The sequence below is a fragment of the Balearica regulorum genome, chromosome 3 (genome assembly GCF_011004875.1).
Source record: "Balearica regulorum gibbericeps isolate bBalReg1 chromosome 3, bBalReg1.pri, whole genome shotgun sequence".
Taxonomy (NCBI): Eukaryota; Metazoa; Chordata; class Aves; order Gruiformes; family Gruidae; genus Balearica; species Balearica regulorum.
The window spans coordinates 115,054,312-115,067,474 of NC_046186.1; the positions used below are offsets into that span (position 1 = coordinate 115,054,312).

Here is a 13,163-nt window from a genome sequence, read left to right on the forward strand (position 1 = left end):
TGCACATATCAAAAGACCTGGCCATAGATGTTTCCTAAATCGGCATTGTGTCACGTAATTTCCAACAAAAAAAAAAGGCATATATGTGATTGAAAGAAAAAGGTGTTATGTGAACAAATAGCTCATATTGCCCATTGTTTACAGATTTGTCATTACTCAAAGTTTTTTAGAATTTTTTGTTGTTTGTTAAAAATCTCTCCAATATATATTTTTATATAGGAGCGTGGACATAATTTTTGGGGAAACAACATTAGAAATACTTAAGAAACTTTATTTTGTATTAAATGTGTTCAAAAGACTGCTTGGGAAGAGAGTTTTAAAGGCGGCCCATGGGAGGTGGGGGGAACAACCTTTTGATTTTAAATGGCAGTCTTTTGACATACCACTTGCCTGTACAGATTCTGAGTTGTAGTATTGCTATAATGTTATTAAACTGACTTTGAAATGTCATTAAAATTCATATACCTGCCAGTGCTACGAGCTGGAGTAATGTAGTGTCACTCAAACTCAAATGGGTGCTGAGCACACGTTTCAGTACAGGCTTCTTGCTCTTTTAGTATCTTCTACATATTCTAAGGGGAAATTGTGTTTCTCATACTAACATGTAATTGTAAGCCAAAGTGTCAGGAAAATCCAGCTTTACATTCATGATGCATGTAGATTCAATAACAATATTTTTTTCTTCTCTGCTACATGTATTTTATATGCATATATATTTAAATATAGTCTTACTGCACTCTGAACCCTGCACTTCTGTTCCGTTTAACAACAAAGAGAAAAGCAGTTAGTTGTACGTCTCCCTTGGGGTCTGGTCTTCAGTTTTCCTCTCTTTGCCCAGTAAACCAAGCTTGCCAACATAACTCTTTTTTTGTGATAAATAGGAAATTACATCCTTGATGGGGAGGGAATAAGACAGGCTGAGCAAAATGGCACAGTACTTGTGTATTGACTATGGTGTTCTTCATCCCTCTTCACAATTTGACTCCCCATCTTACATTATTTAATTACTTTCTCCTCACTGTTTTATCGTGCCTGTACCTAGCTGTTCCTGCCATCTCTCCCCTCCAGGTAAAGTATGCTTTCTGGTTATATCCCGAGTGCTCAGCTGGGTAGCAGTTACCCTCTTTTGTCGCAGTGACTCACTTGCAGTGTTGCTAAATATCCCAGTATGCTGCTTTCTGGGATGGGGCCTTCCCTGTTCATATTTTCCTCTGAATTTTGCAATTGCTTTTCCTACCCTTCGTTCAGTTTATAAAGAGTCTCAGAGGTAACTGTGCATATATATTAAAAAAAAAAGGTATTTTTATATATAGATTACATATGCACTCAGAGAGTTTTAGTGTTATTAAAAGAGAAGACAGTATCAGTACTGATGACAACTTGTTTATAAAGTTATCACTACTATACCTATTGGGTTTTATCCAGTATAACAATTTCACTGCTTTCTATTTTTGCGTGTGCTTTGAGTTATCTCCTTGGTCTATATTTCCCACTTTTGATTTTTCTTTGTTCGTACAGTAGTTCGGCCAAACTGTTGGAACTTCTCTTGGACTTCCAATTTTCATTCCCTGTCTCCTTTTACTCCTCTTTGCTCTTTTCATGTCAATGTGCATTTTATAGCACTTCCTTCTACTTACTCATTCTCAGAAAGCTTTCCTTATGGCACATCTTCCACATGCTTCTGCTACACTGCTGGTAATGTCAGGTGCCACACTAGATGTTCACTCAAGAAATTCATTCTTCTAAAATGGAGTAGGCCTGTGCGATGGCACCAACACTTCATACACCAAATAAATTATAATTATTTCAGGGTCTAGTCTTTCTCAATTTTGATTTTCACCAAAAATTAGGATTTAATAGACAGTCTCTTTATTACAACTGGATTCTGAATATCACCCCTGACTGCATTCACATGTAGTAGGGGTTTTTTTCTGTGTATAGTCCTGTATTCCCTATACAATACCCAAGACAAGCTTATAGTAATATCTTATGTCTTCCAAGCTGTCTTGTCCGTTATGCTTCATTAATCTCTTCTTCTGCATTGATTGCTACATTTTAATTTACAAAAAGGGAATGTACCAAATAATTTTCCTTTCTCTCAATTCAGTTATTCCAGAAAAAAAGTGACATTTCAGCTTTGGGATTTGGGATTTTTTTAAACACTAACTTCTTGCTCACTATTGTAGGTGAAAATGTGATCTCTTTCAGTGTTTCTATATGCTCATTAAGAGTTTCCATGCTTTGGCACTGGTGCTACATTCTCTGTTAAAAAGCTTTATTTAATCATGGTCTGAAAAACTCAAATGCCTATGGCAAGTTGAAACTTTCCTGGATAAGCAGCATCCTTTGCTATGAAATCCAGTCTTTTTCATAGGTTATTTGGCATGTGAGACAGAAAATACTTCTTTCTGCCAACTGCCAGAGGGTTTGGGATGGCAGCTTCAAATTTATTAGATGTCCTGCTAGCTTCAGGCTGATAAGTGGATGCCTTGAGATGGGTCCAGGGACAGTATCAAGATAGGAATCCAAACAACCTCCCTTTTCCCAGCAGCAACGGGACAACAGAATTGACATCTTATCTAGGTATTGTCCCCATACAGTGGGACATCCGTCTACTCTTTTGGGATTTGGGTAGTGTGTTTTCTTTAGTCTCTGGCACATCTCCATCCTTTGTTTGAGGTGGCTTCTTTGTGAGGATGTGGTTCTGATCTGGAGTAGGCAGCAGAGGGAGGGAATAATGGAGAGGACAGGGGGTAAGACAAGCATAGTGTGAAGAGGCTTTGGTGCCAAAACTAGGCAAAACTGGGAGGGGAGAAGAGAATGAACGGCACAGAAAAGAGATGTTAGAGGAGGGAGGGAAAAACACAGAAGCATCATCCAAATGTATTGTAAGACAAAAAAAAGTTTTCAAAGAATTTGGAATTCAAACCAAAAGCTGGAAAGGTGTACTGCAGTTAAAAAACTTACCAAAGAGAGCCAGCTGCCATTGCATTGCACTTGTATGCTTAAAGTTTTCAGGGTATGTTACAGATTTTGTGTCTGAGGCAGTGATTTGGAGGGAATGTACATGGTAGCTCAGGCTTACTCATCATGCTTAGTCTCCAACTCAAAATAGTGTTAAGTCCTCAATTTAATATTTTTAACAGGCAGTATTTGTGTTAGTTGGCAGTAACTGCTGTACTTTCTTGTCGTGACATCTGATTTCCTGTACTCTGAACCAGTATTTCGAGACTGCATTTCTCCCATTCCTTGCCTTTGCTTTCTTTATTACTGTTCAGATGCTTCTGTCACATCCTGTAACCTTAAAGTGAACTCTACCTGAAAGTAAATAAACTAAATATCTGAATATCCACAAGCTTGAAGGATTTTTCAGAGACAATCCTGGAGGCATCTTCCCTAAAGAACAAGTACCGTTCATGCAACTCTGGTGGCAGCTTAGATATGCTTCTTCCGCTAATGTGGTCCAACCCCCATCAATGCTTTTACCTCTCTAAGAAAATTGTTCCTTTTTAATTTCATCTAGAAATTGATGCAGTCTGCTGTCTTTCTAGGATCCACATTTACATACTTTTCAAGGAAAGCAGTTCTTTAGTACTTTTCTAAATACATGCCCTGGTTCTAGACCAAGTGCTTTAAGTTTTTCACACTAGTAATTTGTTCTTTTCATAAAAGATGTCTGTTATCTCTTCGTCATGTTGTTCCTTTTATCATTTATAATTGCAAAATCTTGTTGTAACATGCTCCCTAAACACATTTCCCTTTTCAATACACTGGAAGAACATTGGACTGAAAAGAAAACCTTGAGTAGTTTAAAACAAGGAATCTGTAGATTTTTAAAGATATTTGAAAATTTCTGAAATTACTTCAAATGAATGCTTTTAATTGAATTTTTTTTAATAAAGTGTAAATGTTCTGATAATCAAATTCAGTCAAAGCCTGCCAACTTTAAATTAAATACTAGGTCAGGTCATTATCTGACACTAGGAACTGGTGTCTTCGACATTCCCATCTCTTTTGTTACCTAAAATGGTGGTGTCAAAGACAGTGCCTCTGATCTCATCTCGCTATATTAAATTAAAGAAAATCAAATAATCTAATATAAGCATTCCCTTAGTACGCAGCGGTCTTAAACCCTATCATCTTGTTTAGATTGTTTTGACACATCCAGCATCCTTCTGGATGACTGGTAGTCATGAGCTGACCTTGCAAGCCGACTTTTTTGGGTGCTGTGGAAAGTCATTGCCTGCCTCTCGGCTCGAGGTGGGTTTGGTTTTCCTCTGCCACTGCAGGGTCCCTCTTTCTTTCTCTTCCACCTCTTTCGAAGGTCCGTGGCCCTTTGCTGCTGTTAGCCCGATTGTGCTTTTAGTGTACCGCCATGAGCTCCAACATGGGTTTAAGAGTACCATGGCCCAAGTGCCACTGAATTTCTCCGACACCATCATGAAGGATTTAAAATCACGTGAGAAGGCTAGCTCCTCATTAGAAAAAGTAGAGATGCTTTGAAGAAAATTCAAAACTTCAGAATTGTTGCTGTTGCTGCTTTACCATTCTCTGGTTTCTCTTCAGTCTGCTTTTTACCCATCCCTTTTCTCCACTTCATGGTCATCCCACTGTGCCCTTCTACTTTGTTCACCCACCTCTGTGCTACCTGAGACAACTAGACTCCAGATCACAGAACCTCCTCTGTGAATTTAAGTGGGAACAAAAAGGATGTCACCGAGGGCCCTGTGTTTCTGCCCACCCAATTGTACACCTGAAGCACCATCTGTCAGGTCCCAGATCTGGTCACAGATACTGGTTTGTCTGGGGAGAGATGTTGTTCTCCATCCATCTGGCTCAAGCTGGGGCAGTTTGGAAGAAAGCTGACTCTTCCAGGGACCATTGAGAATTAGTGGAGAGGAGCCCAGGGAGGTCGTGGTGGTCAGCTGAAAGGGAGGGGTCCTACTTCACAGACCTCTGCTCCATCATACACACAACACATGTTGAATAAGACACTGAAATGGAAACTTCTTTGCTCCTGTCTGTCACACCAAGGGCCTGACGCTGAATTGGCGGAGGTCTGCAAATGACATTAATTACGGAGGAATTGAGGGAGCAGCTGGTTAAAAAGAGTGGCAGACATATAAAAAAGTCAACTGGCTCCTAAAATGGGAATTGTAGGGGTTGTGGAGATAAAGAGATAAGGAAAAGAAACAACTGTATGACCTTCGTGCCAGCAGTGTGGGCCTGAAGTGCAAACTTCAGGTCTGGGGATGAGGTTTAGTGTATTTCAGAGACAGATGATGAGTGATCAGCACCAGTCTTGGTCCAAAATTCCCCAGACTTGTGGTATTCAGAATTATGGCATCTTGGTACTATGTTTGGGATCCTGTTTGTTTATATGGCATTTGAATGTACCAATGTTCTGTAATTATAATTAGTATTTTTTCCTATTGTGAGGTGTTTGAAAGTTCCTTTAGTTACTATATGTCTTCTTTCTCCAGACACACTCCAGCCTTCTCTTTTCTGTCATTTTTACATGCATGCATACATGCACAGGAAAAAAATATTTGTATAAGTCTGAACAAGTATAGATAGCATTTGATATGAGACTTTAAAGTGTGTAAATACAAGGCAACTACGTGCTTTGAAAGTACTAATTTAGCTTTTGTGGACTTTAATTTCATTATATATTTGTATTGAAAATATGAGTCAGGATTTTTTCTGGGATCTGCTTCACAATTCAGCACTTGCTATTTGATCTTCCTCAGGTTACTTACTCTTTCTGTGCCACAATTTACCTGCAGCATCATCATAATTGTAATTATAATAATCGCCTACTTCATAAAACGTTATGGTGCTCATTTACAAGTGATATTCATAAGCTGCTCTGAGAAACTCAGTAGAAAGATCCCATAAAAATATAAAGTATAATTACAATTATTATTTTATTTAAAATGTATGTAGCTTACAAACAATGCTGATTCAAAGTGGTGCAGTGAGACAGCAATCTGTGAGTGTGCTCTTGCTACATCTGAGGTCAGCGCTTGTTAAGTGTGGTGTTCCAGATGGTGGTTTTTCTCCTTGTATCAGAAGTGGTAGGAGGTGCTAACACCTAAGCAAGGTACAGAGATCGCTGGTCTGTGATATATTGCGCAAAATAAGGAGTAGCAAGTCTCACTGAGCTGGGAATTAGGTACCTGGAGCTGCTGCCTTTCTCAAGATGTCACAGGTCCTTCTCTTGGCCAGACCCATCCAAACCTGCCATATACTGGCTTCGGCACCCATCCTGCATTATAGAGAACCAAGAGCCTAGGGGAAATTATTTTGACTCGAGTCATAAGGAAAAGCACATGTGCTTCTCAGAGTTAGCCAGAGATTCAGCACAGACAACAGCTACTGCTGAGGCCAGACTCTACCTTTATTGTAGCAGGAGTTTCCAGCAGAGCCCCCTGTGTGCATATTGAATTGCATCAGTTTAAAGATAAATCCATGAGTGGACAGAGCGAAATCTCCTTCCAGACTTATTTAATGATTTGCATTTTTATCATAACTCAGCTTGTTCGCTGAAGCATTCTTTTTTCTTTTTTTTTTTTGTGTGATGTGGTGCATGTACATAAGAAAATACTAACCTTAATGCTGTATGTTCCTACAGATGAGGATGAGGATGATGATAATATTGAGATAGATACTAATGAGGAGGTTCCTGAATGCTCTGTTACTGGAGGTGGAGATGAGCTTACTAACCTAGAAAATGACCTTGATTCAACGGGTAATTTAAATAATGGCTATTTTGTGTATTTTGCATGACTAACGCTCCATCATCATATAAGTACTGATATGCTGCCTCTCTGTCATAGTTTTATTCCTTTGTGTCTTTTCAGGTCTTTTAAACCCTAATGCTTATTCTTTTTGAATATTTTGCATTCACATTTACTTGAATTTAAAATCAGCAACAAAATCATTATTTCCAACAATGACAGATTTAAATGTCTCTTGCTGTGTTTGATGGGGAAGGGGATCCCAGGCCAGATTTGTAAAGCAGAACCACCCTCATTGTCCCAGCAAGGAAGGTAGGCAGGCCAGAGGAGTGAGCAATTGCGTTGGTAAGTGCTGCTGCCGGTCTGTCCACTGACATTCTGGTCCATGTGCTCAGTGAAGAGGAGCAAACATGTCTCCATGTTTCCATGTAGGCTTGGTATCCCGCTGGTTTCTTCCTGAGGACCAATTCTTGTATTTATACCTTGTTGCTCCAGTGGGTACATAGAGGTATAAATTTGAACAGAATTAGTCCTATTTACTTTACAAAGTTCAAGTAATAGATTTTTTAATAACACATTTTAAAAGCATTCATATTCTTGTAGAAATGCTTATACAATCTTAGCACATGCTAGTAAGTAATAATAAATCATAGTACTGGTATTTCCCCTTTCAAAATTTGTAATTGGTTCCTCCATAGATGATAAATATGTCAGGTTCTTACAAGGGAGATGCTTATTTAAAAAGGCATGAGATCTTCAAAGATGTGAAGGTAATTGCCCATCAGTAAGGAGCTCCTCTGCTCAGAGAGTTGCTGAAGGAGTTTGTTCTCTGTACAAGTCTGCCTGTTACCAGCAGCCCTGGGGATTGCTGAGGGCTCTTTGTAGTATGGTGTGCTTCTCTGCCAGGGCGTTTCTGCTCCCTCCAAGTTAGCTCTAGCCTGGAGAAGTGTGGCAAGCACAGGACAGCATCGGGATAAAGGCAGTACAAGAGACAACTTCTTACAGCATCCTCTGGCTTGGTTCTGCCCGTACCAACTGGACCCAAGTTTGTAGTCCATAATATATTAAATCAAAAGATTTTATTTGGCGTTTACTTTTTATAAATTAAACCAACAATGATGTGTATATAATACTTTCTTTCTAGTCTTTTTTGAATCCAAAAGATTCGAGTCCCAGTGACTTACCAACCTTTATTTCTGTGGGCCTTTTTTCCTGAGAGATACCTTCTCAGGGATATAAACCCACTACCCAATGCTTGATCTCCACCGTGGGAAGACATTCTGGAAAAAAACTGGGGTGTTACTTGCAGTTCAGTCTGCACAGTAGCCAGAGGGACGAACAAATAAGGAAGGAGATGGGCAATAATACAGAAAGCAGTCTAATGCTGTGATAGAAATCAGCGTACACAGATTTCAGTGGGATTCTGCCAATTCATACCAAGTTCTAATGAAGGCTGAATCTGCTGGGAGCACCTAAAAGCAAAACTGTAAGGGCCATTTCACATTTGGGATCATTATGACCACCTTCACTAATTTGTCCCTGCTGAATCTTATTCCCTCCCATGTCTCTCAAGAAGACAAAAAATTTGTGTTTTTACTGCCAGTTGTGGTTTTAAATGTTGCATCTATCTGTATTTGTCAGTACTGCTACCATACACTGCTGTGAATGTATCTGATAAAATGTGAACTTCTTATATCATAGTTATTACATGATGTTTATGTATAAACCCACGAGAATGTGCATGTGCTTACATGTAAGCCTCAATTAAGAGCACCCTGGCTGGGTGTGCCAGAGGAAAGGGAAACTATCCTTCGTCATAACCCAACCCAGCCCATTGCTGCTGGAGGCAGGCATCATTTGATTGCCAGCATGCCAAAAATGTTTTGGCTAACATGAATCGGAGCGCTCCAAACCTTGGAAGGAGCTGTGCAGCAAAACAGTCATGGCTCTGCTTTCCACACCAGCTGGAAGTTAGCAGCCCACAGTAAAAAACTCAGGCTGCGCCTATAGAAAAACATAGCAACTGCTATTTTCTCTGTGTTTGACCCAAGGCCCAGATGTATGTACATAATATACACAGGTGATGCTGCATTCACTCCATTTCAGGGGCAATTTCTTGCATGGTGCTGCATGTAGAATATGTCTCGGGGCTTCTGTGCCAGCATTATTCTGCCTTCCCAGGGTTAGCTCCATAGATCTGTGCTGTGGTTTGTTATTAACACCTTTCTCCTTATTATGTGTATATATGTAGGTAACTGTGTGTGTAGGTGTGTTACAAATTCATATAGTCAACGGTCACGTACAGAATGAGCATTATTGGGAGGTAAAATTCTCAACTCTTATTTTTTTGGGCTCTGATCCAAGTTGCTAAAACTGATGAAAAAAAATTTGGGGCTTCGGCAGACTTTTAATCTGTCCCTTCAACGCAGTTACAAAGTGTTTTACGGCTCTCACGGCTTCAACATATTCTATAAATCATAGTAAAATATTACTAGAAAGCTGTCTCTCTTGATATTGAAATTTTAACATTGAGAAGCTGTGCCAAGGAGCCTTAGGATGAATTAGTAGTTCATAAACTTGAGGGGTTATCAGTACTTAGAATATGTGATAAATTGTTATGTGTCATCTTAAAATAAATGACTCTTTAAGTGTGTTTTTATACCAAAGTATAGGTATGTACAGGTTGGGAGTAACTTAAAGTAAACACTGTCTACTTTCTGTATTTTTTCGTCTACTGTCTTCAGGCACGTTTACTTGTTCAGCTGGGTGCTACATGTATTTTCTGAGAGAATTTAGGCATTATCTATGTACGTTACACAAATCTACGCCAATCTGAACCACTATAAAAATAATTTTCCTTCTAGTTTTTACTTTTTTAGTTTGAAATGATAGCAAAGTGAATGAAATCTACCTTTTAAATTGCTACATTGTTGTAGCGACTCTGCATTTAAATGCATCTCACTCTGTTGTATGTGGTATTTGCATATTTAGCAGAACAAAACAGTAAGTTGGTGGATTTGAAGCTGAAGAAGCTCCTAGAAGCTCAGCCACAGGTGGCAAATTCACTCTCCAGTGCTGCTCAGAAAGCTGTAACTGATAGCTCAGAGCAAGACATTAAGGTAAGTTTTGATTAATGCTTTTGTCTCAATACCTGTGTGTTCCGATTTCGGGTTTGTACTTCGTGAGGAGGAAAATGATTTCTTATCAATTCCTTCACAGTAAGAAATGCAGAAAATCTTCATGGCAGTGCAGTTGCATAGTTTGCAATGCCCTGGGCTTTTTCCTGTTGATTAATCAACACATTTTCCTTTTTTTTTTTTTTTCTTTTTTTTTCTTTTTTTTTTTATCTTGATACTTGTCATTGGCATAACAGGAAGAGCTATAAGAAGCATTTCTCAGTTCTTATTGCTGAGGTTGTCACTTAATTCAGAAATACAGCACAGGCAAGACCCTCCCTGACTTTAACGGGAGCGGGATTGGACTCTCAGTGATTTGCTTCACTCCCAAATCTGACCCACTGTCTTTTCTCCGTTAAAATTAAGCCGTGGTACACTTTAAAGGCATACATACTTGGGTGCTTGACAACGAGTGCTTCTGAGAAAAATAGACACGAGTATGCAGCGTATGCAGTTCTTTTGCCTATTCTTAATGTTCACCACTCCAGTATAAAGCTCACACAATCAATTTTTCATTTCATTTCCTTAATTAGACCCCTTGTGTTCTTACTATTATATTTTTTAAAAAATAGTGCCTGTATGTCATTAATATCCCTATGGCTCTGGGGCACTTCCAGTTGGGTATAACTTTTCACCCACCTGCAGTCTGGGGGGAAAGCACTGCTGACTGAAAGGATTTCCTTCCCCAGATACAGAGATGCTTTGAAGTCCCAAAACAATGACTTTCATTGCTTTTCCCTTACACTGTCGGTTCCTATAAATTGGTGATGAAAGTGTGTGGCAGCAGCAGAGGACTTTCGGTCTCTATCTTTGAACAAAAGGAAGCCTGGATCAAGTCTGATTTTTGCGTTCAATTTAGCTTTCTGCAGTGGATTTAATGCAAAATGAAGCTGGCCCAAGAATAATACAATGGATTGAAAAGGCTAACTGAATTAGCGGGCTTAGAGGAATACATTTGTAAAGTGGCAGAAGTCTCCAGTCATAAAAAGGTTTCTTAAAATGGGATTTACTGGCTAATCACACTGATATTTTAGCGTGTTGCCAGGCCTAAAAAATTAGTCATGTTTGTTTATTTTGGTAAAGACTCTGGTTTAGTCTGTCAGATGGTTATTGTGCTAATACCAGGAAACCACCTTTTATTTAACCAGAATCATAACCACCCGATTAGTGCAGCTGAGAAGTCATCCAAAGCATATAAGCAATACTTTTTAAAGCTTAATTCAACAAATGACACACGGGCCGCCTCTTAGGGTAATTTGGTATCACCTAAGCTGACGAAAACGGTATTTCTCTTCATGAAAAGCTTCCGTGAAGGAGTTGCTTTTTTTTTAAGGTACTCCCACAAAAGGTGCAACTAACAGTTTATCTCTGTGTGCGTCTTTCCAAGGAAGAGTTGGAAAGCAGCATTATAAGGAATATACGGTGTCCATCTGTTCTCATGGAGCTCTCGGCATTGAGGTGGATTTGTTTTTTAATAAAATGCAGTTTACACGTTTCTAAATGAGGCATTCTGTGTTTGTGGAAAAGGATAAACTGTTACCTTCCCTTGGGGATCGTGTATCCCCGGCCTCCTTGAGGCTAGAGAATAGGCCATTGGAGAACTCCCTCATTACCGATTGTCTCAATGCAGAGGAAGGGCAAAGTCTTGGTAGCTTTTGATAACCAGTTTCAGCATTCAGCAGGCTTAGCTATTAGTCATGCATCTTAGCCTTTCCCTATTTACTTTCAAAACACTTAATAAAAATAATAAAAGATTAGGTATAAAATGAAATATTTGTTTGGTACACAGCACCTCGGTATCTGCAGTTTCCACACACTGCGGTGGTTCAGTCTTCTGGGATATTTTGTGTTGATAGAACCATTTGAATTTGTTACCAGTATTAACATAGGAAGCCCTGGAAAAGATAATTGTAGTTTCCTTAGCTGTAAAGGGCTTAGTTACAAATCTGGCTTTGGAAAGTTATAGCTGATGAAATGCAGTTCAGTGGGGTAGTATTATAATCCTACCTTTTAGCCTTCATCCAGCATTAGTGGTTTATCTCAATGGGCATAAAATTAGAAACTAGTTCTTCTTGTCATACAAGTCTGTGGGACTACAGAAAACGACTGATTTCTTTACCGGGCAGGGAGACAGGCTAAAGGCAACACACTTTTAAAACGATACAGATCATGTTCAGGGGTAGAGACGCCACTACTTGGCAGCAGCATGCGCAGCGCTTGGCAAATCAAAGTTGCAAAGGAGTGATTTTTCATTTAAAATCGGCATCGCTGGCAAGTACCGGTCACAATTAATAGGTCTAGCTGTTAAGTAAGTACAGAGTCCTGCAGGAGGGTGCCCACGTAGCAAAAAGCCAGTCATTGCCACAACACACATGAAACAAAACAAAACAAGTTAATCACTCTTCTCCTTTTTTTCCACAGCTGATACTTTCATCCTATATAAACCGCAGCCTGAGTTGTGAAATCCTCTTTGCAAAAGCTGCGTCCTGTCCCCTTGCCGAAACATACCTTTCGAATTCATGTCTTCCCGTTTGTAAACAAAAGAAACTGTTGTATGTCTGGGTTTTTTCCTAGCAGAATGGAACAGAGGAACATCGTGCTGAGCAATTACAAAAAGCAGCAGAACGGTTTAGAAATCCCGTTGTGTTCAGCAAGGACTCTACCGTCAGAAAAACTCAGCTCCAGTCTTTCAGTCAATACGTGGAGAGCAGACCAGGTAAGAGAAAATACAAAACCTGTTTTCCCATCTTATGATTTAATAATATGTAACAATAAATATATGAAAACCCGATAATGTAAGTCCACATTTCAATACATAAATATCAAGCTTTATAATAATTTTACATGTCTTTCCCCTTTTTTCAAGAGATGAAAAGGCAGAGATCAATACAGGAAGATACAAAGAGAGGAAATGAGGAGAAGGCTGCGATAACTGAGACTCAGAGGAAGCCATCAGAAGATGAAGTGCTTAATGTATATTAATTTTTTGTCTGGTTTCATGATTGCTGATAATTCCAAACTGTATGTGGAAATAGTGCCTTTATTTGTTAAAATGAGATGTTAGGTTTTTTTAGATGTCAATCTCCAGTGCATTCAAAGCAGAGTGAGAGGGGTGCACTGTTGAATTAGTCTGCAGTGTGGTGATAATTGTCAGATAAAAAAAATGAATTTTTCAGAGTTCCACAGCCCCAGCTTCCTTGAGACATTTCCATCAGGGCACTTCCCATAAAGAGATTCCAGTATTGAT

General features: G+C 39.2%; 1 protein-coding gene across 10 annotated transcripts in view; it reads left to right on the forward strand.

Annotated features, from left to right (window-relative positions):
- EHBP1 (EH domain binding protein 1) overlaps nt 1-13,163 on the forward strand; it is a 382,104-nt gene that overhangs the window by 328,583 nt on the left and 40,358 nt on the right. For 2 of the 10 annotated variants that reach the window (XM_075749655.1, XM_075749654.1), the window contains 4 exons: nt 6,635-6,751; nt 9,732-9,859; nt 12,491-12,632; nt 12,783-12,889. In XM_075749655.1, coding sequence (XP_075605770.1) covers nt 6,635-6,751; nt 9,732-9,859; nt 12,491-12,632; nt 12,783-12,889 — 494 coding nt within the window. The remainder of the gene's footprint in view (nt 1-6,634; nt 6,752-9,731; nt 9,860-12,490; nt 12,633-12,782; nt 12,890-13,163) is intronic. The other 8 variants (XM_075749663.1, XM_075749658.1, XM_075749656.1 and 5 more) reach the window with 7 other exon arrangements.